We start from the raw sequence: 24,394 nt of genomic DNA on the forward strand, positions 1-24,394 counted from the left end.
ATACAACTTCGCAGATACCTTCTTCAATTGGTTTACTTAGATTGGGAGCATCATCTCATGTGCTAGAATAGATCCTGTCAACAACCTATACCAAAGGAAACGTGTGTCTATACATGTGAAAAATAAGTCGTAACCATTCGTTGTTACTAACAAGTAGTATCAAAGCCGTGTCCTATACGTAGGATAGATGGATCTTTGTTTAATGGAAGGACCATTAAAAGCAAAATCGAGTCCTAAAGTAAGCAATATCGAAGATACATAAGAATTTATTGTCATAACGAACATTGTAGCAAGTTCTAATGAATGTAACGGCCTAAGCCCACCGCTAACGAATATTGTCCTTTTTGGGCCCTCCCTTTTAGGCTTCCCTTCAAGGTTCTTAAAACGCGTCTACTAGGGGAGAGATTTCCACATCCTTATAAGGAATGCTTCATTCCCCTCTTCAACCAATGTAGTTTCTCAATGAGATACCACATTTGTTAGAGAGGGGAAATGGGTGTCGGCATAGATGTTCAGATATTGGTTGGAGAGGGGAATGAAGCATTCTTTACAAGGGTGTGAAAATCTCTCCGTAGCAGACGCGTTTTAAAAACCTTGAAGGAAAGCCCTGATGGGGTTGGAGCGTTATGGTGCATGAACAGATTATAGTACCTGGGAAGGCCATATAGAACGAGTATAGCATCAACTTCCCTGTTATAAACAAGTTGAGGATAGGATTTGAGCATGTCCATGAATGAGAATCCCCCCATACTCTCCATCATACGAACCTACTTGCAATGATGATAATGATGATGATCAAATGAATTGGGTTGAGTGAAAGTAAGCAAAAACAGTGTTATATGTTACTGAGAGAGATGGAAATTCTAACAATGGGAATGGGGCGCCGTACTGGTGAGCACAACCCTTGAGTTCCGGATAGATGATGATGTGTCTATACAATCCAGACAAATGAATCCTAAAAAGGTAAGACCAATATATAGATATATATGAATGAAGAAGCAAAAGAATAGGCCAGTGTGTCCTCTTACGATATCTTTGTCTTCACTGGGCTTGTTCAATGTCTCACTTGCGACCAACGCCAATGGAATCTTTTGGTCCAGTTTCATGTTTAAACTTGCAAAGAATTGTTGCATCTCAAGGATAAGAGGTTGGCAGTCATTGATGTCCATGATCTTGAAGCTGGAACACTCTGGACATAATCTCCTTCCATCTTCCATGTACTCCATGCCTGCTGATGCCTGCATCATGGAGTAAGCTCACATTTGTGAATGTGGGAGAGACAGAGACAGAGACAGAGACAGAGAATTACCTGTAATCTTCCACAGCTACTACAACAAGAGGCAGTTCCATCCTTTTCATGGGAAGGGCAGTATTTTTGGGCCCAAAAAGAATTCTCACAATAGTAAACAGTCCCATCAATATCTGCGATCTAACAGCAACAACAGCAACACAACACAAAGGGAAAAACAAAAACGCATATGAAGATGGTAAGAAAGAATCAACAAAATCCAACCAAATCAAACCAACCTCTTAATAAATTGTCTCTTTTGACCCGTTACGTATTGTCATCAGCCTCACAGTTTTAAAACGCGTATGCTAGAGAGAAGTTTCCATAAACAATGTTTCGTTCCCCTCTCTAACCGATCGACGTGGAATCTCACAATTCACCCCTCTTGGAGACCAATCTCCTCACTAACACACTGACTAGTGTTTGGTTTTGATACCATTTGTAATAGTTCGAGCCCACTACTAAAAAATATTGTCCGCTTTGGCCCGTTACATATCGCTATTAGCCTCACAATTTTAAAATACGGTAGAAAGGTTTCCATACTCTCGTGAGAATTGCTTCGTTCAAAATCTTGTTAGTTCTTCCAATCCAGATACCCAAAGAAGAGCAAAAACAAAAGAAAGGTGAAAACAAGAGCACTTCCTCAATCACAGAGAAACACTCTCGTCTCCACGCCAAATATATACCAAACAAGCCATTATTTATTCCCACGTGGACATGGGCCACGTAATGCCGGCAATGCCACGTCGAATATGTATCTGCTGAGTGGAGGACCACCTCATTTCGAGGAAATGAGTAGGTGTTGTTTTCCACGTGGGCCCACATTTAAAAGCCCAGCTAGGCCCAACTTTCACTACCTTCGAATATTATATCACTTTCCTTTTTCCCCTTTTAACCTTTTATTTTCTTATTATATTCCCAATTTTTTTTTAGTAGATTAATCAGAAAATATGGTGTACTTTTATTTTTCACAAAACCCCATAATTATTTTATAATGATTTTAAATAAAATAAATATATGTAAATAAAAAAAACATGTCCGAGAATTTCTGTCCCCAAATTAATGTATTGGTATGAAGAAAGTGACCTAGCTGAGAACGACATGGAGGGCTGTTGGGTTTACAAATTCGAAGAAACATTTCACATCTTCCAATTTTGTTGCTCCAATTGCCCAATTATTATAAACTACTAAGCTCCAGACATTTCAAATAGTTTAAAAAATAAGATCGTAAAATATTATATTTAAAGTGTACAAAATCATACCATTATTAAAATAAGTAAAATTATAAAAGAGAAGTATAAGAATATTCACCGTATCCCAAAATATCTAAAAATATACTTTTTGACTAATAATGCAAATATTTTTACCAAGTCTTTAATTAAATAATCCATATTTTAATTAGTACACGAAATGTAATGTCATATTTTTAATTAGTTTGAAAACTTCCTCTTTTTAGACTCGAGATGGTGACATCAAAATGCATTTTTTAATCGTATCTAGTGCATATTTGTCTTCTTTAAATTGACACTCAAACTTTTTATTTCATTGTTTATATCATCGTCTTCACTTAATACAATTAGTCATGGTTGATTTATCACAATTGTATTGATTTCTTTTAATATATATATATATATATATATATATATATATATATGATGGTCATATTTGGACCACGTGGCAGAAATTAAAGGAATAAATAATGGCATTGCCAATTTTTTTGGCTTACCTTTTATTTTATTGACATTGGAGGCACTTTTTAAAGAATTATATTCATTTTCTTTTATTATTGTTATTATTGTTATTATTTTATTATTTTTATGGTAAAAAGATGGTATAATCGAAGACCAAAAAATTTTCACATTTTATTTTTTAAAAAATGATATATTTTTCAAACCATTTTAGTATTTTAAAATATTTTTTGATATAATTAAATCTTATCTTAAAATTTAGAAGTATTTGTATAATTTGGAGTGAGAGAAGCAAAAGAGAGGAGAGAGAAAAAAATTGAAGCATAGTGATGAGTTTGATTAAAGAAAGTAATCCATATGATTAGCTTAATTAAATGTATAAAGTGGTAGTTATAGCATAACATCATTAGGTAAGCCTCACTGTTTTCTTCCACAAAAAAGATAAACATTTAATTAATATAATGTTGATTAATTAATTCTAACTAACATTTATAATTTAACTCAATGTATTATCTACTTTTCCAAACTTTATAATATGTCCCATTAAATGGTTTATATTATAGTGACATGTGACATGGTTTAATATATCTTAATAATCACTGATTAACACACAATATTCTATTACAAATTTATTTGACTAAGATTTAAACAAATCTTTTATTTATTTCATTTTTGCTTTTGTTTCCAAGCTAACAAACATGCATTATCTTTTAATTATAGTTTTTTAATTTGACTGTTCGAGTGGTTTATTTAATTTATTTTACATAAAATGTTAAAATATAAACGTAAAATAAATGGTAAATTTGTTGCTAATATATTAAGGTTAGATTATTTCATAATATTTAGTTACAAGACAGGATTTTGTTATATTTGTAGTATTGAATGCTTCCTCGTACTTGAATTAAAATTTATTTACAACTTGCAATAATTCCACGTGTCACTAGCTTCCCACACAAATATCATTATAATTATAATTAAAGCTTATTAATTATTTCCTTTCATTTTTATACCAATCTCTCTCTCAACTAACTAAATTTATTTGATTTCATTTCCTCCTAGCAATTCAATCTTTTCCGTACCTACTTTACATTTATAAATATTAATGAGCAAAGTTTTTATTTTTAGTGATGATACCCTAAATTAATTAAAATATAAATGTTGTTTGAATAATAAATAAATAAAACGCTGCCATTTTATAATCCAATCTCCAACAACAACTACAACTACCCGTATATAAAACATAATTAATATTATTTTTAGTTTATTTGATAATTATAAATAGAGAGTTCGAAAATAAGCCAATGACATGCACACGTGCGTAGCCACTTTGCACGTGATTTGAAAGTGGAAATTAAATAATAATATTGAAATTAGGTCTTGGGAAATGATGAGGTGTGGCCTTCAAGCGTGTGAGGGAGGGTAGGATTCACATGAACAGCCCACCGGCACGTGAGATTCCAAAGGTTAAATTATCTTAAAAAAAAAAAAAAAAAAATCGAATTTCTATCCTTTTCCATTTAAAAGAATAAAACCAAAGGTGTAAAAAATGATGAATTTAAATAAAATTTAGAAAGGATAATTCAATTTTATAAAATTAAAATCCTAAAAAGTAATTAATTTTTTCACACCTTATTTATTTATTTATTTTTGTGGTGAGCTGATATTTACCAATATTTCCATTTGCTTATATTTTACTAGGCTTCCTAAAAAATATTATTTACGAAATGACCAAACCAACCCTACCAACTAAATCACATTACATGAAATAAAGGTTTTGACAGGGGCATTATGGTCAATTCAGGAGAAGCTAAATTGTAATTTGAGATAAGGCTTTGAGACGACTCTATGTTGTCCCCATCCTTTATTATATTCCGCATTCGGTTCCCAAATGGGTTTTGCTAAAATAACCATCACAGGTCCAATCTCAAAAATATTAATAAATATCAAAATAATTTAAATCTTATTTTCCCACCTAAAGTTTTTACATTTTTCAATTTCAATCATTCCACTTTTAAATTTTGGTCCCCATTTTTTTTTTTGAGTCAGCCAAATGTCCTAACTCCTCAACTTAATTCATTTGGGTCCCCATATATTTATTAATACTTATTTTTTTCTTAATTAACTTATCAATTTAAAGCTTTATTAAAAAAGAATAAAGACAACCCTAAATTAATTTTAATTTGGTCTGAATTTTAAAATTTTAAAAAATAAAAAAGAAAAAGAAATGTTAAAATGTTACCATTTTTTTTTTATTATACATTTATTATTTCTCTCTCCTGAAAATAAAATAAATAAATAATTCAAACAAGACAAATGGAGCAGGAAAAATTAAAATTTAAAATTTAAAAAAAAAAAAAAGGAGCGACCCTCTTTTTGTGTGTGCGCTTTGTTGTTAGAGAGAGAGATACCCAAAAACCAAAATTCAGAAACAAAAAAGAAAAAGAAAAAGAAAAAGAAATTCATCTCTTTTTTCTTCTTTGATTCATGAATTCAAAATTAAAATTGTGTGTGAAGAACAAGAACAATTCTAAATCTTGTTGTTATTATGTGATGATATGGGAATCCCTAAAGCTCCATTGATTTTCTCCACTAATTCTTCTATGTCCCATCATTTTCATCATCATCAACTCAAGATTAATCTCCTCCCCCAACAGATCCGCCCTCTCCACTCCTTCTCCGACTCAATTCCGCCGTCTACCGTCGCCGGAATAGACCCACAACTTCATCATGTTTATGCACCTACACCTACTCCCGGGACCATGTTATCAGAAATCTTCAACTTCCCTCCACCTTCTTCCTCTGCCGTCGTTGAATTCTCCGACAATTTCCCAACTTTACGCCCGCCCAACTCCGTTGCGCCTATGCCGCTTTTTCTCATGAACCCTCCTCCGCCACTGCGATCCCCATCGTCACCCTCTACCTCCTCCACTCTCCACATGCTCCTACCGAACCCACATGGGGGTTTTCAAGGCGGTGTTGGCGTTGGAGATCAAGCGGAGTTTGGTCAATTTGTCGTCGAAAGTCGAGGTCTTTCTCTCTCGCTTCATTCGTCGGACGGTGGGGTGAAAGGTGATGAATTGGGAGTTAGGGAGGATGGTGGGGTTTTGTATAGTTATAACAACAACAACAGCAACAACAACAATCAAGTCGGGGATGGAGGAAGTGGATCAACATCGTCAATTTTGCAATATTCTTTGAAAAATAATTCAGAGAATTCTCCTCTTGCTTCACAAATTATGAATCCCAATCATCAAGTTCAAATTGGATTTGGGTCATCTTTGGGAGTTGTAAATGTGTTGAGGAATTCAAGATATGTCAAACCCACACAAGAATTACTCGAGGAATTTTGTAGTGTTGGGAAGGTTCAATTCAAGAAGAATAAGTTCAATACTGAAACCACCACCACCGCCGCCGCCGCCGCCACCGCCGCCGGTGGCTCGTCATCGTCGTCAAAAGTTCAACCTCCCTTATCGGCTGCTGACAGAATTGAACATCAACGGAGAAAGGTCAAACTATTGTCCATGCTTGATGAGGCAAGAATCTCTCTCTCTATTCTTTTTTCTTAATTTCACGTAAAAATTGAATCTTTTTAAGAATTAATTTCTGGGTAATTGTTCATTGATTTGTTGAAGTTTAATCACTTGAAAAGCCGGCTGATCATCAATGATTTTCCACACAAAATAATAAGCTACCAGGTTGGTAGGATTAGATTATTTCACAACATTTAATTGGAATCCAACAACTCAATACTATATAAATATTTTAGTTTATAAAATTTATAGTTGACCCAAATATAGCTAGCTAGAGAAGCAATTGATTTCATTAATACATTAATCCTTTGTTTTTGGATGTTTTTTTTTGTCTGTATTTGGATAAGAAACAATGGCGGGAAACACTAAGGATTATTAAAATTAATGTTTTATTCATAATTTAATTCAGGTTGAACGGAGATACAACTTGTATAGGGAGCAAATGCAAATGGTAGTGAACTCGTTTGACCTGGTGATGGGGTTCGGGGCGGCAGCGCCCTACACGACATTGACGCAGAAGGCGATGTCGAGGCACTTCCGGTGTCTGAGGGACGCGTTAGCAGAGCAGTTAAAGCAGAGCTACGAGGCGTTGGGGGAGAAAGGCGGCAATGGAGGCTACGGCGTAACAAAAGGAGAGACCCCAAGATTAAAGCTTCTGGAACAGAGCCTCCGCCAGCAGAGGGCTTTCCATCAAATGGGTATGATGGAACAAGAAGCTTGGAGACCACAGCGTGGCCTCCCTGAACGATCTGTCAACATTCTCAGAGCTTGGCTCTTCGAGCATTTTCTTCACCCGTACGTGATATTACCCTTTTCATGATTTCGTAATTATAGTTCAAAGTTTGCATCTTTTTCATTGATTACACCAAAAAGGTGGGTTTTTTTATGGTTAATTGTAGGTTTTTGATGATTTCAAATTATGGGTTTTAACCAAAATTCTGTTTTAGAATTGGGTTTGTGAATATATATATCCATATACAAGAACAGTAATGCAGTGGTGAATTGAAAAGGAAAAGGGTACGTAAAGGTTGAGTGTTAGATCACATCTTAGAGAAAAAGAAAGAGCAATGGAGATAGAATCTGATGAGAGAAAAAGGGGGCAAAAGAAACAAGGACTGTGATTGTCATTTGTTATGGTGTTTTTGTTCAGGTACCCCAGCGACGCAGACAAGCTGCTGTTAGCTCGACAGACTGGTTTGTCCAGAAATCAGGTTCCTTTCTCTTTCCCCACTTTTTAACCTGCATTTGAACTGCACACGATTACACACCAAAACCATCAACGTTTTGTACACGCACAAGTTGAAAGGCCAAAGGCTAAAAAGTGTTTAGAGAAACAAGGAAACAAACAAGTTCCCTTGGTTATAATGTGAATGAAAATGGAAATTTTCAAACTTGCCCCCTCTCTCTCTCTCTCTCTCTCTCTCTCTCTCTCTCTCTCTCTCTCTCTCTCTCTCTCTCTCTCTCTCTCTCTCTCTCTCTCTCTCTCTCTCTCTCTCTCTCTCTCTCTCTCTCTCTCTCTCGTTATTATTCTTTTATGACATCATTGTGTGTGAAAATGGCCAAAGTAGAAGGACAATAAGATCCCTAGATGAATTGTCTTGCATCCTTCGTAACTCTTTCGTCTAACAGGAATAAGTTATTTCGTTGGTTGCCACTTGTGAGATCCCACGTCAGTTGAAGAGGGGAACGAAACATTCTTTAGAAGAGTGTGGAAACTTCTACCTAACATACACATTTTAAAAGTTTGAAGGGAAGCCTAGAAAGGAAAAGAATATTTGCTGGCGGTAGATTTGGGTTGTTACAAATGGTATTAGAGCTAGCCACCGAGCGGTGTGTTGGCAAGGATACTGGCCCCCAAAGAGAGTGGATTGTGAGATCCCACATCGGTTGGAGAAATGAACGATTGGGTTGTTACAAATGCTATCAGAGCTAGACACTGATCGGTGTGCTATTGAGGACGTTGGGCCCCTACGAGAGATAGATTGTGAGATTTCACATCGGTTGAAGAGGGGAACAAAACATTCCTTACAAGAATAACTCTCCTCAACAATGGGTGATGTGCCAGCAAGAACACTAGGAGGGGAACAACATTGGGCAGTGTGCTAACGAAAACACTGGGAGAGAAACAAAGCATTCCTTATAAAGAAATCTCTCCCTAGTATTAGGCGGACATTGGGCGCTAACGGGGTGGATAGTGAGATCTCACATGGGTTGGAGAGGGAAACGAAACATTTCTTAGTGAAGTTAGATTATTACACCATTGTGACTAACTCCCATTAAAAAGAAAAACCATTTAACATAACTGAAAGTGTTTTGTTTGTTTATATTTGGTTTAAAAACTTTTGACAGGTCTCGAATTGGTTCATTAATGCAAGAGTTCGGTTGTGGAAACCAATGGTGGAAGAAATGTATCAACTTGAAGACAAAGTCGAAACAGACCATCATAGTGATCATCAAGGATCAGAACACAACAACAATAAAACAAAAAACAGTGACATGAATGCACAAAATCCAACACCCACCACTTCCTCTGCTGCTCCACCGCCACCAGCCACCACTGCCGCCGCCCAGCAACTAACAGCTGCTTTCACGGCGACGCATGAGTACTCAGAGCTTCATGATGTATGGCGACATGGAAGTTTAGATCATCAACATTATGAGACTGTTACAGGGACTGACAAAATGAATAATAATCATGGACCAACACTTATAAGGTTTGGCCCTACTGCTACGGCCACCGGTGACGTGTCTCTCACTTTAGGGCTCCGCCACACTGGAAACACATCCTCCTCCTCCTCCTCCTCCGCCGCCGCCGCAGATAACCCTTCTTTCTTCCTTAGAGACTTTGGTCACTCTTAGAAGAAATTAAAAAAATCACCCCCTTTAATTAATGAATATATCATGGTCGAATGGCAGTGTAAGTACGTAGCTGCATTTGTATAATTAGGGCTTTCATTTGTGGGGTTGATTAAATTATTGTTAATTGTATAGTAGCTTATTTTAAATATCTTTCCTCTCTTTTCTCTCTCTTTCTCATCTACCTATTCTTATTAATTTTGTTTTGATATCGGTACAAAATAATCTCTCTCGTTAATGAGTATATATTTACGTCAGATTAATACGGTTAAAAATCACGACTCCTCACAATGATAATGATATTATCCCTTTTGAACATAAGTTATGATGACTTTGTTTTGGGCTTATAAAAATGTCTTATATAACATTACAAAGAATATATGATAGCATACGAAAAACGCTATCGTATATTTTTTATACCGTTTTTTTCGTACATCGTGACAGTCCATATTATTAAAAGTATGAGCCTTTTTATAGCGTGTTTTTAGAACTATAATAAAGTATATAACTATAGCTATTAGAGCTATAATATGTTTAATATAACTAAAATATTTTCCAGTCCTCTCAATCCTAACGAATAATATAATAAATTTACGTCATAATTTTTCGGATTAATGAATTACATTATAACAACAGTTAACTAAAACATAAAAAATGGAAAGAAGTTGGAATTCCCTAAAAAAAAAAATGGGAAGAGAGATGAAAAAGACAATAATACTGTGGAAGGTGAAAATCCCACATCGGAAAGAAGTTGCGGAGTGAATCTCTCCTGCACTTATATAATGCCATCAAAGCCAACCCATTTCATCACGGAGCTGTGCGGTGAGCACAAAGCGAACTATTCTTTCGCCTTTTACTAAAGAATACCGTGTGCTCGCCGCTTCAAGCGGCGTACGCCTATTTTTGGAGGGGATCTCTCTCATGAGTGGGTCCCCACATCAATCTCAGTTTCAAGATAGTTTTGTATTTCTTATACCCGTATCCGACTTCAAGTGTCTTTCAGTTACTTTTTCTAAGAATAAATCTGGGTAGTTCTAGAATATTGAAGTTCATCAGAGCAGCGATTGAGATAAGAAACGTAATTCAATAATCAAGACATTCCGACATTCCTATTTCTAATTTTCCATGTGAAAATATTAGAAGGGAAAAAAAAAATCTAATGTATTTTTGGAGGAAATAAATTAAGAGCTCCATAGAAAGTACAGAAAACACAGACAGCTACCTCTCTAGCTTACAACAGGGTGATCTCAGAACGATCCCGACGAAGCTCGAAATTCATTCAACATAAACCATAAGCAATAAACTCAGCACAACTATATTGCCCAACCAATGGTCAGTTTTATAAGTATGGTGATTGTCAAGGCTTAAACTGGGGTATGATTGAGCAATCTTGCAGGTGAATGCTTCCTTGAGTCTCAACGTAAGGTCGAACGAAGGTCCGACGCCACCAAACCTCGAACGCTCTTTGGAGATTCGGGCAACTGTCCCCAACCTTCAGAAAACTACTCAACCATGTCAGCATAATGCTCTGCTGATCCTCGAGTGGGAGAGTGAGGATCGTTCGACCAATTCCTTCCTCCACGACTTTTCGATCAAACGACCCACAACTGTGTCTTAACCAGCTATAGTCGTTGATCAATGGCTCTAACCATGTATGTAACAACAATTTACGAGTATCCTTAGCTGGTAACAGCTCTCCTTTGCCAATGCCAACAAATAACCGAGCTGTTATGCAGCTAACACGATAGCGAGATACGATAGGCAACTTCCCATGGAGGGCTGCTAGTTCCTGATGCTTCGACCACATGACTGCGAACTCATCGGCCGCTTGCCTGTCAGCTAATATTTCAAGCAACCATGACAGATTATCAGCCTCTAGAGTAATTTGCTTCACCACTGGTTCTTTCCTGTCACTAAAATCTGTTTCAGCAGCCTGCTGAAACAGGAACAATAGCGATGTCAAGCAGCTTCTACAAGAAGAGTATATAATTTCATTGCAAATATCAGCTGAACTTGCATGGCTTGGTACATTCTGGTTCTCCCTAAGAAGCCTCAGTACTACCAGTTTCATTTCACGTCGCCCTCTCTCCTCGTTGCTTCTAAGAACGAGTTCGATGATATGAGAAAGAGTATCGTTATGGGGCTTCGACACATTCGCAGACACTCGCTTCAATACCGGGCTCACCCCAATGCCCTCACTTTGAAGTCGTAGGATGGACGTGATAACCTTCTCTTCTTCTTCGTCGCCAATCCAAGGGGCTGCTTCCAAATATTCTAGACATGACTGCATGCATGACTCGAAACCGAGACATTCAGCAACCTGAAAACCAAGCAGTTTTGGTAAGTTTTATGCCATTACAAACACTTCAAAGAATTCATGATTGTAACAGCCCAAGTCCCCTATTAACAGATATTGTCGACTATGGTCCATTACGTATAGTCATGAGTCTCACGGTTTTAAAACGGGACTGCTAGAAAGAGGTTTCCACACCCTTATAAGAAATGTTTTGTTCCCCTTTCCAACTGATGTGTGATCTCACAATCCATCCCCTTAGGAGCCCAGCGTCCTCGCTGGCACACCGCCCGATGTCTGGCTCTGATACCATTTGTAACAGCACAAGCCCACCGCTAGCAGATATTGTCTACTTTGGCCCGTTACGTATTTTCGCCAGCTTCACAGTTTTAAAAAGCAAAAAGAGGTTTTCACACCGTTATACGAAGTGCTTCGTTTCCCTCTCCAACCGATGTGGGATCTCACAATGATATTAAACAGAAACAGGATCTTTTACAATCACGAAACAGCACAAACAATCAAATGACTATAAGAATGTTGTTACCTTAAGAATTCGCAGAACACGAGAAACATTTTGCTTCATCAGCCATTGCTTCATTTCTTTGCAGTACATCAATCCCACAGTTTCAACATAGATTTCAACATCTTCACAATCACCAATTTCCAAAGAAGAACCTTCATGATCAGAAAGTTTGATGGCAAAAAAAGTGCTATTTTCCATCAAAACATGTTTATGAACACTCAACTTCACTGAAAATCCTTGCTTCCCAACTAAAACAACCTCAATATCACTTGTCCCTGCCTCACGAAACTCAATTGCTATTTTCCTAGGCATCTTTTCAACCTTAGGCCGTGATGCCCTGTGTACAACCTCTGAGGCACCATAGCCAGAAGTATCAGCATTGCCTTTCCGGTCATCGTCACGAACAGCAGCTGCCCGTGGCTTTCTATCAGCCACCGGGGTCGGTTTCGTCTCAACCAAGATCTTTGGGGGCAGGGAGGCAGGTTTGGGTTTGTTTAGGGTCTTTTGGAAGACAACAGGAGAAGGGCAGCACCAAAAACCTTCTGGGGTTACAGCAATTGGCACATTTTTAATCTTGGTTTGGCCTTGTTCTAATCTAGCTAACCTTATTTCAGCCATTCTTATTGATTAATTGCAGCTTGTTTAACAATGGGAAAATGGATCATTAAGAACAAACCATCCAGTGCATCAGAAAAAGATATGTAACTCGAAGATAACAGAGAAAAGCAAGATAATGGAAACTTACAGCCTCCTACTTTCTGAATCAAAGATTCCAAGCTTTGAACTGAACTAAAACTTTAGTACCCAATTCATAATGTTGTTCAGAATCATAAGCATTCAAACCATTCCCAGCCTCCAATTCATTTCGAAGAAACCCTAAAAAACTCGAACACAAAACTCATAACCATCTGTTGAAGTGAAGAACTGAGAATTCCGAGAAAACCCACCTCTTATTGATGATAGAAAAGGGAGGTCCGGTGTTAAGCATCAAGGGAACCAACGAACAAAGCCCTGTAAGTGGAATAATTAGCGAAGAAATGGTTTTAACTTTGTGTATTAAATAAAAGATGAGAAGACCCACAAAGGAAAAACGAAATGAAAAGGAAAGAGGTGGGAATTGGTGCTTTATCGCTTACCAATTTGCATTCATCTCACTTTTGATGATTGTTTCTCCATGTGGGTCTCTCAGAACACCTTTTTGCCTCTGCAACCTCTCTCTGTTACGCACCCACAAAGCCTTCTCAGTAATCAAACAGGCACGCCCCTCCTCCATACAGTGACTCAAACACATTGCTCGGATTGAGAGCAATAATGGAACATTTTCTCTACAAATTTCTCGGGGAAAGCTAAAGATTAGTGATTTGGGTTTGGAGAGAAGCGAATGTCGTGTTTTGAGCTTCACTTCACTCCTCCATGCCTCTTGTTCTTACATGTTTTGTTTGGTAACTCTGATTTCGAAATGATTTGAGTTGGAAATCAAATTAAAACACTTTGATTAATATTAATCACGACCCCATTTGTTAAAACTCAAATTTCATAAACCTCTCCTCCAATCAAAACTTGTTTTTACGATTTCTTGTCAAAATTCCATTTTTTTTTTTTTATAGTTATAATTAAAATTCAAAGCTTCTTGAAGATATTTGCTATCTTCTTTATAGTTTTGCATAGAGAGAGAGACAACATCACCATCATGCAGATAGATCAGATACCAAATATGAAACATCGTCTCAGGAAAGCTTTGTGTTTTTTTATTTTATTTATAATTTTTAGTTTTGATTTCTGGGTATTGTTGATGAAGAATTATTTCTATCTTTAATGGAAGTAAGAAATAATTTTAAATAATTATAATCATCATATGCTATGATTTTGAGAAGTCTTAATTTTCATAAAAAATGAATCTTTACTTCAATAAGTGATGTAATCACACAATTACCTTTTTTATATAATATAAACTCACAAAAAATTAGCATCAGAGTTTATTAAAAAGACAGACAAACCGACAAAAAAAAAAAAAACATAGAAACTAAATCAAACTTTAAGATGATAATTAGTATTTGAGAGTCGAAATCCACCGCTACTAGTAGATATGACCTATTAAGTATTGCCGTCAGATTCATAGTTTTAAGACACGTTTATTAGGGAGAGGTTTCTGCACTCTTATAAAAAATGTTTTATTCTTCACGTAAGATCAGAAATTCACATTCGAAAATAATTAAAATATAATTAGTTGGATTATTAGTTCATTTAAGACGATTTAAATGGTTTAATAAATGAGGTAGAAGAGGGAAATAATTGAATTGTGATTAGTGTAAAAATGGGCCAAAATGTCGTATAGGTGGTGGCCTCGTTGGCTAACATTTCCTTTCAACACACTCCACTTTTCATGTGAAACTGAATTATTTGAAATTTTAATCTTTTAATCGATGACATAAGTCTTAATTAGTCGAGTATGTTCGGATAATTTTTAAATAAATTTTTTTGAATTAACTATCAACTAAGTTATTGTTTTGCTAAATGAACTTGATTGTCTGGAAATTATCTTTAACAAGAACATTAATCACTTTCGTTCTACGTAGGTGGGCTCATAAATGATAAACCATGCTCGTTATACGCATTATATTCATGTGTGTTCATTGAGTGGTTCTTTACTTGAGAGTGTTGTCCCATTGGAGAACATTAGTGTATTGTGTCCACTCAATTCTCCATGATAGACTACATGGTGTGGAAGGGGCCAGAAATGTTGTTAAAAGTGCATAGCGTGCACTCTTGGATCCTTCTAAATTTTAAAGCTCCAACTCGTTTTTGTTTAAATGTGTGTGAGATCACATATCGGATGGAGAGGGAAACGAAACATTTCTAATAAGGGTGTGGAAACCTCTTCCTAATAGACATATTTTAAAACGTAAGGCTGATGGTAATACATAATGGACTTGGACTGTTATAAATGGTATCAGAGCCGGACACTGTACGATGTGTTAGCGAAGACGCTAGGCCCCTCAAGAAGGTGGATTGTGAAATCTCACATCAATTGGAGATAAGAACGAAACATTCCTAAGAAACTTCTCTCTAGTAAACGAGTTTTAAAGTCGTGAGACTGACGGCGATACGTAACGGACCAAGGCTGCATTATTCTAACGTATAATATAAGGTTCAAATGGACCCGTGTTTTAAGTTCGGCATTTCAAAGTCAAATTGGTTATGTTGGAATAAAAGCATCCAATTATTCAATGTTTAGGAGGAGTTTAAGTGTCCTTGTAGTATGTTAGGTGCAAGCATTTAATTACTACTAGGGAGGCTGCATTATTCTAATTCTACACATATAAGAACCCACCTAGGCTCCCTACGTTAATCAATATCACAATGGGCATCACATTTCACCATCCAAATATATCTTATAATTGCATAATTTATGGACAACCTATCTCCCCAATCCAATCGATTGTGTATCGGAGAAATTTTATGGGCAAAAACGCTTAGGACCAGGGGGCGTAACTGCTATTTCACCGAGAATCTCTATCGTTTATGTGTGAGGACCTAGCACGAATAAGGCAAATTATGGTTAATCGAAGAAATTTTCTTTGTTACTTAAATGGGTATTCTCCATCTTAGCTTTGCGCTTGCTAGCTAGCCACGAATCTACCGTGGACCTAAAGAGCCTCCCCTAACATATGTCATTATTTGTTAACCTAAAAGGTTTGGTTCTTAAATTTTAGAAAGGATCTAATAGATCTCCAAACTTTAAAATGTGTCTATTTTTGTAAGAGCTTACGTCCATGCAAAGCATTGTTTAGAAGGGTGTGAAAACTTCTTCCCAGTAGATATATTTTAAAACCGTGAGGTTGACGATGATACATAACGCACCAAAACGTACTATATTTGTGAGATTGTAAAAATCTCTTCCTAACAGACGCGATTTTAAACCATGAAGCTGAATGAGATAAGTAATCAGCCAAAACAAACAATATCTAGAATTTTAATAATTTATTAGACACTTATTTTTAGACAAAATTTATAATTTAAGTTAAAATAAATAAATAAAATTATTAATAGAAATATTGTGTCCTACGTAATTTAAATTTGTATCCTCAAAAGTCGGGAGGTCGGGACAATGGTCCCCTCTTAGTTTTGTCCTAATTCAATAATTCCTTAAAGTATATATAAATAATACTTCCAATTTTGTATTTTTCTCTAATTTGTCCTTCCTAAATTTAAATATTTCAATATATAAAATTTTCTCTTCTTAATTATTCCATTTTTTTTTTTTTTTTTTTGTTATCAATGTCGTAGCTTCCATCCGTTTTTCTTATTTATAATATTACTCTCATACCGATGCCTTAATCGACCTAAATTCTCGAACATATCTAATAATAATTTTGAAACATTAAAGTGATTTTAAATTATTAAAGACGTGTTTTAAGCCATTTTGAATAAATCATTTTAAGATCTCTGAACAAATTTTTAAATATATTTATTAAAGGAAAAAAAATTTGTAATCAAACAAAACATATCTTTCACTAAAAAAAACTTAAAAATTAGAATTTGTTATGAAAAGAAAAAAAAAATAATAATAATTTGCCAAACTTCAATAATGGCATACACTTTTTTCACATTTAAAAATGTCGTGGATCGCTAAAAAAAATATAATATCATTGTAGTATTAGAAAATTTTTGACGACTGTTTTGTAGTTGTTCATATATATATATATATATATATTATCGGGATGGCAACGAAATACGGTGGATAAAACAATTTTAATTTGTCTATATCTCAATTTTTTTTTTTTGTTGAATTATAAATTTAATTTGACCCATATAGGTTGGACAAAAAATTTAGTTTAATTCTTGATATTTTTTTTAATTAAATTTATTCTCCATGATTTGGGCTTAACATAAATTTGGTGTTTAAGTTTAGTTTGAATTTGATCCTTAAATCTTGGTCAAATCTTGCAAGTTGTCCTCTAAGAGTGTTTTATTCACTTAAAAAGCCCACTTGTGTTCTTTTATTTTATTTTTACTCACCCCTAATAATTAAAGACAATTATCCAAAAAAAAAAAAGAAAAAGTTGGGTGAAAAAAATATGATTGTGAACGGTAAAATTTGATATATTACCCACTTCAATTGACGAACTATTTGATTCATTTAGTTCATTTTCCATATTTGTATATAAATCATCTTGATTCATGTATGAATATTAGTACTGTGGTATCTATATAAAAGTTTGTCTAACATTGTCATGAGATGGAGAATGAGTGTCGTTTTGTATTTGCATAGAGACAATTGAGGGAAAATTTGAAATTGATATTTAGTAGTGTGTGGGTACGAGATATGTAAACACTTTGGTTATAGTGATTGACTACCACACTCTAGTTATGTAAATTTTTATGTCTCTTTCGATTTTTTTACTCGTTGGTGTGTAAATACAATCGATAAATAAAGTTGGTTATGAATAAGAAATGTAGAGATAAATGAAGCAAAGAATATAGTAAAATGTCTTATTATATGGTAATTTTGTGAGAGAAACATATGCTTTTGGAGGGATTAATAAAGTGGCATCCATTTTAATGTGAGAGAGAAAGCGATGCCTTTTGGTGGATATGATTGGCATTGACTCCATTGTCCAAATGCATTTGTAAAGTTTTCAACTTTTCTTTAATATTATATCATTTATGTTGGGACTCTATACTCTATACTATGCCCACCTTTTTCCCTCCCTCAATCAATACCCTTTTCTATCTTTTTCATCACTCTTCTACCCCATTTTCATCCCTTTTATCTTCATAATTCATCGTTAGCAGGTATTATTCGGGCCTTATAAGGAGTGTTTTGTTTTCCTCTCCTCAACAAACGCATTTTAGATACTATATATACAGCCATTAGTGTACAAGACTTGATATTGAAGTATTAACTATGCCAATTCCCCAGATTTTGACTTTGTTGTCAACATTAAATAATAATGCAGAGATCAGATTTACTTCTTCCCATATCAATTTCTCGCATGTTCATACTCTGTTTCTCTCTCTCTCTTTAAGCAGTAAAGGATGAAATTTAAAGGAAAAGGAAAAGAAAAAGTCTTCCTTTTTGGTAAGCAAGTGAATATGACGACAAAAAGAGAGAGTTTACCAGCTTGACATAATCAAAAGCCCTTCCTTTTTCTTTTCTGCATCGATTAAACCACTGTTTTTTTAAACTAAAAATCAATCAATCTCTTCCTTCTTTATCTAATTCTTGAGGATTCTATGACAAAAGATAGTTTCTTGGATGCTGAAAGACAATGTGGGTATCTCCAAACCCCTCTCTTCCCCTTTCTAAGCATCCAATGTCTCCTTTATCCCTCTTTCATTCCTTTTGAGGCCACCCCTGCTTTTCTCTTACCTCAACCCTCTGTTTGTTTGATCTAAAATCACCCACAATTTTATATTCTTTATTGGGTTTGATCTCAAATCTTATGTTCTTGAGAGATGACAGCAAACAATGGAGCTTCTTTTTTGGTGTTTGTAGATCTTTGTCTCTATGGATGGATCTCAAAATTTCACCAAGGATGTGTCCTGAGTACTGAAAAATGATAGCCACCCATGTGACCAGTAACATGTTTTGGTGTTTTTTTTTTTCTGGAAATCTGAATGAATTATTGAAAGATTAGGTATCGTTAAAAAACAAATGCTAAAAGAGACAAATGTAAATGAAACAGATTACTATACGAAGTCAGCTAAGGGACAAGGAAGGAGAGAGCGGTCACCAACTCCCACTGACATGCCAACAAGAGAAGAGAATGTGGAATTTTAATGGGCGATTCTATTCCTAACAATGGCGAACTTGGAGGTATTGTTATTTGTTTGTCGGTTTATTGTATTTTATTTGCCTATAAACACTCTAATGAGCTTGTTGTTTTTACCTTTGGTTTGCGGGTCATGAAAAGTTGTCCACTTTCACAGCGTTTTGACATTTAAGGAGTCTACTGAGCTTGAATGTTTTTGTTAACTTTCCTTTTCTTCTTCGACTAAAGCTCTTCTCACAGCCAGCTGCTTTCTTCCCTTTTAATGCAAAACCCCACCGCTTACAAAACCCATTGAATCATCTTCATTGGTCTAAAAGCTTGGTTTTTATAGCGCATTTATGGGTTTTATGAAACCCCATTTCACCTCTGTTGCTTGCTTTCTTCAGACGCTCGTGTCTTGAAGTGCCGTATCATCATCGCTTTCTGGTCACTCACAAAAGCTCTGTTTCTGTTGCTTGTTTGTTTATGGTGATGTCCCCTTCTTCTTCTTCTTCTTCTTCTTCTCCTTTGTCAGCTTGTGATTTACTGATAGAGCTGATTCTCAGATATGCTGTTGCAAGACACTGAAAACGGTGCCAAAATGCTGCAAAACATAGAGATGCCACTGCACAAGTGTTCCCAGAGGTTTGATTCTGATGCTGCTGTGGTTTTCTTTTCTTCAATCTGTGTTTAATTGAGTGGTTTTGTTAGTTGTCTAGCAATGATTATTCCTTTTGTTCTGAACACACTTGATGTGGGCTTGAACTGGAAAGACTCCTTGGTTGGTTAAAATAGTAAAAAAGTCTAACAATTTGTTTCTGCTGGCTCACCAAACTTTGAAATCAGTGGTGTATTGAAAGTGATCTTGGTTCTCTGCTTCTAGAGCTCTATCTTCTGTTCTTCCTTGTTCTTCTTCAAGCTTCTCTGCAATGGGTTTTGGGAAGTTTTGACAATTCGCTCACCCGTTACCTTCCTCCTCTTCTTCTACTTCTTCAGATCTGTGATCTTTATACGGTTTCACTCGTTCTACCTTTTCTGTTCTTGGGTGAGAATAGTAGAATATGGATGTATTGGGACTATACGTGTGAGATCCCACATCGGTTGGAGAAGCGACCGAAGCATTCTTTATAAGGGTGTGGAAACCTCTCCCTAGTATACGCTTTTTAAGGATATATCTGTTAGCGGTAGGCTTTTGCCGTTACAAATGGTATTAGAGTTAGATATCGGTCGGTGTGACAATGAGGACACTTGACCCTCAAAGGGGGTGGATTGGAGAGGGAAACGAAGCATTTTTTTATAAGGGTGTGGAAACTTTTCTCGAGTAGACGCGTTTTAAACCCGTGAGGCTGATGATGATACGTAACGGGTCAAAGCGGACAATGCTCGCTAGGTTCAAATATTGAATCTTGGCTCGGTCTTCACACCTATTATTCTATTATTCTGTATCTTCTTAATATGCATCTCAAATGGAATCAAAAGGCCAAGGTCTTGTCCTCTCCATTTCTGCATTTTAATTCTTGTCTGCTGTTTTTGCATTGTCAGCTTTGTAGACATGGTCAAGGATACTATTGAGGAAGAACAGTTGGATAACTCCTTTGAAGCTTCAAATCGTAGGAAGCTGGTAAATATAGCTTGTATAATCCTTCTACTTAACAGTTATGTATCATATTTGAAGTTTGTTTTTCGGGTTGTCCTAGGACGGGAGCTACTTCGACGAATCCGTGAAGACAAAGACGAAGAACTTCCCGAAAACTAACATACACTTCTCTCTTAAACATGAGGTACACATAATAAACTTCAAAAGGCATAGAAATGTTCTGAAAAGGCTAGATTCTGCAGTTCATCGCCTTCATATATTTTTAACTATGTAATGTAGATTCTTCAGCTTGAACAGAGATTGCAAGACCAGTTCAAGGTTCGCACGGCACTCGAAAATGCATTGGGATATAGATCGTCTTCACAAGACAACACGAACAACATCGAAGTACCAAAGGTAACTCCCTTAAAGTGTTGGGTTTAGTACAATATCATAATCTATAACAGCCCAAGCCCAAGCCCACCGCTTAGTAGATATCATTCGTTTTGGCCCGTTATGTATCGTCGTCAGCCTCATGGTTTTAAAATGCATCTACTAGGGACGGTGCAAGGAACTAGTTGGAGTAGGGCTAGACTCATAGTAGACGCGTTTTAAAACTGTGAGGTTGACAGCGATATGTAACGGGCTAAAGCGGACAATATCTACTAGTAATGGGCTTGAATTGTTACAAATGGTATCAGAGTCAGACACCGGGCACTGAATTGATACATATTAAACGTTGCTTTCATGACTACAGCCTGCCACTGAATTGATAAAAGAGATTGCAGTATTGGAACTGGAAGTTTCACATTTAGAACAATATCTTCTGTCTTTGTATCGAAAAGCATTTGATGGACAAATATCCTCTACATCTCCTACCACCGTCGACGAAAAACTAAAATCGCCTAAGAACTCCCCGAAAGCCAAGTATGTTGCGAATTGCGTACCTGACATTACGTCGAAAAAGGAAGACAAAGCTGTTCAGTCTGGCTATGATTCTTTTGGAAATCCTATGAAGGAATATCGTGGAATTTGTGAAGACAAGCTGTTGGACTCCAGCGTTCGTCGTTGTCAGTCATCGCTATCACATTATTCGGTTTGTTCAAAGAGAACTTCTCTTCCAGAAGATTTTTTGGGTCAAGATGTACGACCTTGTCTCTCCCAGCCAACGTCCATGGTCGAGGTAACTTCGTATCCATCGAATTTCACTAGAGAATTTGCTCTCTTGGAGACATAAATGTGATAAGCTTATCTCATTCTTTCATGATTTATGGTTCCTCTTCTGCAGTTTGCTCAGAACGCTTCATCCAATCTAACCAGTCTAGCAGAGTACCTCGGTGCTCAAGTTCTCGACCATACTCCCGAGAACGCCAATCGTCTTTCTGAAGACATGGTCAAGTGCATATCAGCCATATATTGCAAACTTTCAGATCCTCCTTCATCACATCATGGTCTTTCCTCTCCAGTTTCATCGTCGTCACCAACCAGCGCATTCTCTCCGCAAGATCAGTACGACATGTTGAGTCCCGGGTTCAGAAACAATCCATCTTTTGATCCACGGTTGGATAATCCTTTTCACGTCGAAGGTCTCAAAGAGTTCAGTGGCCCGTATAGCACAATGGTTGAAGTGCCATGGATCTATAGGGATAGTCAGAAATTGATCGAAAGCGAACACTTGTTACAAGATTTCAGGTAAGCAACATGTCGATGTTTGTATGTAATGTAATTGCTTATTCATTTTATGACGAGTCGTTATTCTCGTACGTTGTCAGGTCGCTTATATCCAAGTTAGAGGAAGTCGATCCAAGGAAGTTGAATCATGAGGAAAAGCTAGCATTTTGGATCAATGTACACAATTCTCTGATGATGCATGTAATGATTTTTCATAACTTGAATTCATTCCTTCTTTTTAGTTCTTCAGAGACAGTCAGGCTATAATATCTACTTTGTTTTCTGAAAGGCATACTTGGCTTATGGTGTACCACAAAACAATATGAAGAAGGTCTTTGTTCACTTGAAGGTACAACACGAGTATTACTGATCCGTTATGATTCGTAAATTCTGTATGATTATCGTGTTCTTACGTTCTCCCTCCGTTCAGGCTGCATATAACATAGGAGGTCAAACAATCAGTGTCCACACCATACAAAGTTCAATACTTGGATGCCGAATGCCTCGGCCTGGACAGGTAAGCTGTGAGATCCCACATCGATTGGAGAGGGGAATTAAATATTTCTTATAAGGGTGTGAAAACTTTTTCCCTAATAGACACGTTTTAAGACCGTGAGGCTGATGGCATTACGTAACGGGCCAAAGCGGATAATATCTACTAGTAGTGGGCTTGAGCTGTTACAAATGGTATTAGAGCCATACACGCTAGCGAGGACGCTGGGCCCTCAAGGGGGTGGATTGTGAGATCCCATGTCGATTGGAGATGGGAATGAAACATTCTTTATAAGCATGTGAAAACCTCTCTCTAGCAGATGCGTTTTAAAACTGTGAGGCTGACGGAGATACGTAATGGGCCAAAGCGGACAATATCTGCTAGTGGTGGGCTTAGGAATGTCACTGACAAAGGTGTAGATAGTTTGAGTTCTTATGATCAACATAAAGTGATAAGTTTCTTCGGTTTGCAGTGGCTCTCTCTTCTTATTCCCTCGAAGTCGAGATTCAAAAGCGGAGATAAACGACAAGCGTACAAAATCCACCGGTCGGAACCCCTTTTACATTTTGCACTTTCTACAGGCTGCCATTCTGATCCTGCGGTATTGAAAACATCTCTGCAAAGTTTCTTGTTTCTGTTTCTTACATAGAGTCATATGTGGTCTTGTCTTAAAGTCTCGGACATTCTGCTGTGTTCCAGGTTCGTGTATACACTCCCAAAAGAGTCCTACAGGAGCTAGAGACAGCAAAAGACGAATACATTCGAGCGACATTCGGCATACGCAAGGACAAAAAAGTCATTTTACCCAAGATCATCGAGTTATTTGCAAAAGAATCAAGCTTGTGCACAGCTGGTATGATGGAAATGATCCAAAAGTCTTTACCTGAATCTCTTAGAAGAGGTGTTTCGAAATATCAAAACGGGAAGTCTCGCAAGAACGTCGAATGGATGTCGCACGACTTCAGTTTTCGGTATTTGATATCCAGGGAAATGGTGAACTGACACAGCAGCTGCTTAAATGCTTGAATGGTTTAGAGACAATAGAAGGGTTACATATTTTCTTCCTTCTGTACATACCACAGTCCACTAAACCGAGCGGCGCGGAGAGCAGCAAAAGGCAGCATCTTGAGGCATTCTTCCTTCTACATTTTGTAATCTTCTCAATGTTGTGTGTGTTGATACCATCTAGGATTTCATATTTTTTGTTGTAAATAAATTTGAGTTTGAAGCTCAGTTCGTTTGTGATAAATAGTTAGTATATCAATGTATTTTCTTGACGAGTCTATCGAATCTCGGATCGTTCCTCAATATCAACATCATGGTTGCTTCCAAATATTTAATACAAAGGTTACTTAGCCATAAAATTATTGTGACCGATATGTTTGGTCGAAGTTTTTTTAGTTACAAATACATGGGGTCGGAAATTGAACCTCTGTGTGAGATCTCATATCAATTGTAGAGAGCAATGGGGGACCAGGGTGAATTGTGAGATATCATATCGATTGAAGAGGGAAATGAAGCATTTTTTTTTAGAAAGGTGTGGAAACCTTCCTAGACACGTTTTAAAATCTTGGAGAAAGTAATATCTAATGGGGTGGACTTGGTTTGATTTGGATGGTTTGGACCACTATAGTATAATATTTTAACTGTAGTTGAGAATACAAGGTTGAATGTGAAACGGATAAACTGGTTTATTTATTGGGCCTAACGTCCACGTTAAG

General features: G+C 36.5%; 4 protein-coding genes and 1 non-coding gene across 8 annotated transcripts; 3 read left to right on the forward strand and 2 right to left on the reverse strand.

The window, feature by feature from the left end:
* Positions 1-36: 36 nt before the first annotated feature.
* LOC111804536 (protein DA1-related 1-like) lies at positions 37-1,986 on the reverse strand. Its single transcript, XM_087127595.1, has 6 exons — positions 1,975-1,986; positions 1,310-1,429; positions 1,029-1,238; positions 869-931; positions 652-767; positions 37-85 (listed from the first exon to the last, which is right to left on the reverse strand). The coding sequence occupies exons 1-6, from the start codon at positions 1,984-1,986 to the stop codon at positions 37-39; spliced, it is 570 nt and encodes a 189-aa protein (XP_086983721.1).
* A 3,361-nt stretch (positions 1,987-5,347) lies between these two features.
* On the forward strand, positions 5,348-9,513 carry LOC111803205 (BEL1-like homeodomain protein 2). Its single transcript, XM_023687510.2, has 4 exons — positions 5,348-6,509; positions 6,916-7,301; positions 7,657-7,717; positions 8,856-9,513. The coding sequence occupies exons 1-4, from the start codon at positions 5,532-5,534 to the stop codon at positions 9,363-9,365; spliced, it is 1,935 nt and encodes a 644-aa protein (XP_023543278.2). The 5' UTR covers positions 5,348-5,531; the 3' UTR covers positions 9,366-9,513.
* Positions 9,514-10,175: 662 nt separating this feature from the next.
* LOC111804578 (U5 spliceosomal RNA) lies at positions 10,176-10,293 on the forward strand. Its single transcript, XR_002816542.2, has one exon. It is a non-coding gene; the product is annotated as a U5 spliceosomal RNA (small nuclear RNA).
* Positions 10,294-10,509: 216 nt separating this feature from the next.
* On the reverse strand, positions 10,510-13,666 carry LOC111804399 (BTB/POZ domain-containing protein At3g50780). Its single transcript, XM_023689189.2, has 4 exons — positions 13,315-13,666; positions 13,126-13,189; positions 12,200-13,054; positions 10,510-11,682 (listed from the first exon to the last, which is right to left on the reverse strand). The coding sequence occupies exons 3-4, from the start codon at positions 12,794-12,796 to the stop codon at positions 10,720-10,722; spliced, it is 1,560 nt and encodes a 519-aa protein (XP_023544957.2). The 5' UTR covers positions 12,797-13,054; positions 13,126-13,189; positions 13,315-13,666; the 3' UTR covers positions 10,510-10,719.
* Positions 13,667-18,537: 4,871 nt separating this feature from the next.
* On the forward strand, positions 18,538-23,981 carry LOC111804400 (uncharacterized). Of its 4 annotated transcripts, XM_087127356.1 has the most exons (14): positions 18,538-18,760; positions 18,868-18,998; positions 19,341-19,422; positions 19,500-19,578; positions 20,476-20,554; positions 20,631-20,714; positions 20,810-20,926; positions 21,267-21,692; positions 21,798-22,201; positions 22,282-22,381; positions 22,470-22,529; positions 22,611-22,697; positions 23,146-23,274; positions 23,373-23,981. In XM_087127356.1, exons 4-14 carry the CDS (start codon positions 19,502-19,504, stop codon positions 23,673-23,675), a joined length of 1,866 nt encoding a protein of 621 aa, XP_086983482.1. In that variant the 5' UTR covers positions 18,538-18,760; positions 18,868-18,998; positions 19,341-19,422; positions 19,500-19,501; the 3' UTR covers positions 23,676-23,981. The 4 variants fall into 4 exon arrangements, with proteins under 4 accessions (XP_086983482.1, XP_023544962.1, XP_023544963.1 ...); XM_023689194.2 differs by lacking the exons at positions 18,538-18,760; positions 18,868-18,998 and having other exon boundaries at positions 19,097-19,422; positions 20,819-20,926; XM_023689195.2 differs by lacking the exons at positions 18,538-18,760; positions 18,868-18,998 and having other exon boundaries at positions 19,097-19,422; positions 20,828-20,926.
* The last annotated feature ends 413 nt before the right edge of the window (positions 23,982-24,394 follow it).

This window comes from Cucurbita pepo, chromosome 10 (genome assembly GCF_057944985.1).
Source record: "Cucurbita pepo subsp. pepo isolate OVF chromosome 10, ASM5794498v1, whole genome shotgun sequence".
NCBI classification, from domain to species: domain Eukaryota; kingdom Viridiplantae; phylum Streptophyta; class Magnoliopsida; order Cucurbitales; family Cucurbitaceae; genus Cucurbita; species Cucurbita pepo.

Coding starts and splice junctions, on each gene's coding strand:
- LOC111804536 (XM_087127595.1), bottom strand. Junction 932..1,028: donor CCAGTGAAGACAAAGATATC/GTAAGAGGACAC, acceptor TGGATTGTATAG/ACACATCATCATCTATCCGG. Junction 86..651: donor GTTCTATATGGCCTTCCCAG/GTACTATAATCT, acceptor CCTTTGGTATAG/GTTGTTGACAGGATCTATTC.
- LOC111803205 (XM_023687510.2), top strand. CDS start 5,532: ATGGGAATCCCTAAAGCTCCATTGATTTTCTCCACTAATTCTTCTATG. Junction 6,510..6,915: donor TATTGTCCATGCTTGATGAG/GCAAGAATCTCT, acceptor AATTTAATTCAG/GTTGAACGGAGATACAACTT. Junction 7,718..8,855: donor CTGGTTTGTCCAGAAATCAG/GTTCCTTTCTCT, acceptor AACTTTTGACAG/GTCTCGAATTGGTTCATTAA.
- LOC111804399 (XM_023689189.2), bottom strand. CDS start 12,796: ATGGCTGAAATAAGGTTAGCTAGATTAGAACAAGGCCAAACCAAGATT. Junction 11,683..12,199: donor GTGTTCTGCGAATTCTTAAG/GTAACAACATTC, acceptor CTTGGTTTTCAG/GTTGCTGAATGTCTCGGTTT.
- LOC111804400 (XM_087127356.1), top strand. CDS start 19,502: ATGCTGTTGCAAGACACTGAAAACGGTGCCAAAATGCTGCAAAACATA. Junction 20,927..21,266: donor ACAACATCGAAGTACCAAAG/GTAACTCCCTTA, acceptor TCATGACTACAG/CCTGCCACTGAATTGATAAA. Junction 23,275..23,372: donor GCTGCCATTCTGATCCTGCG/GTATTGAAAACA, acceptor GCTGTGTTCCAG/GTTCGTGTATACACTCCCAA.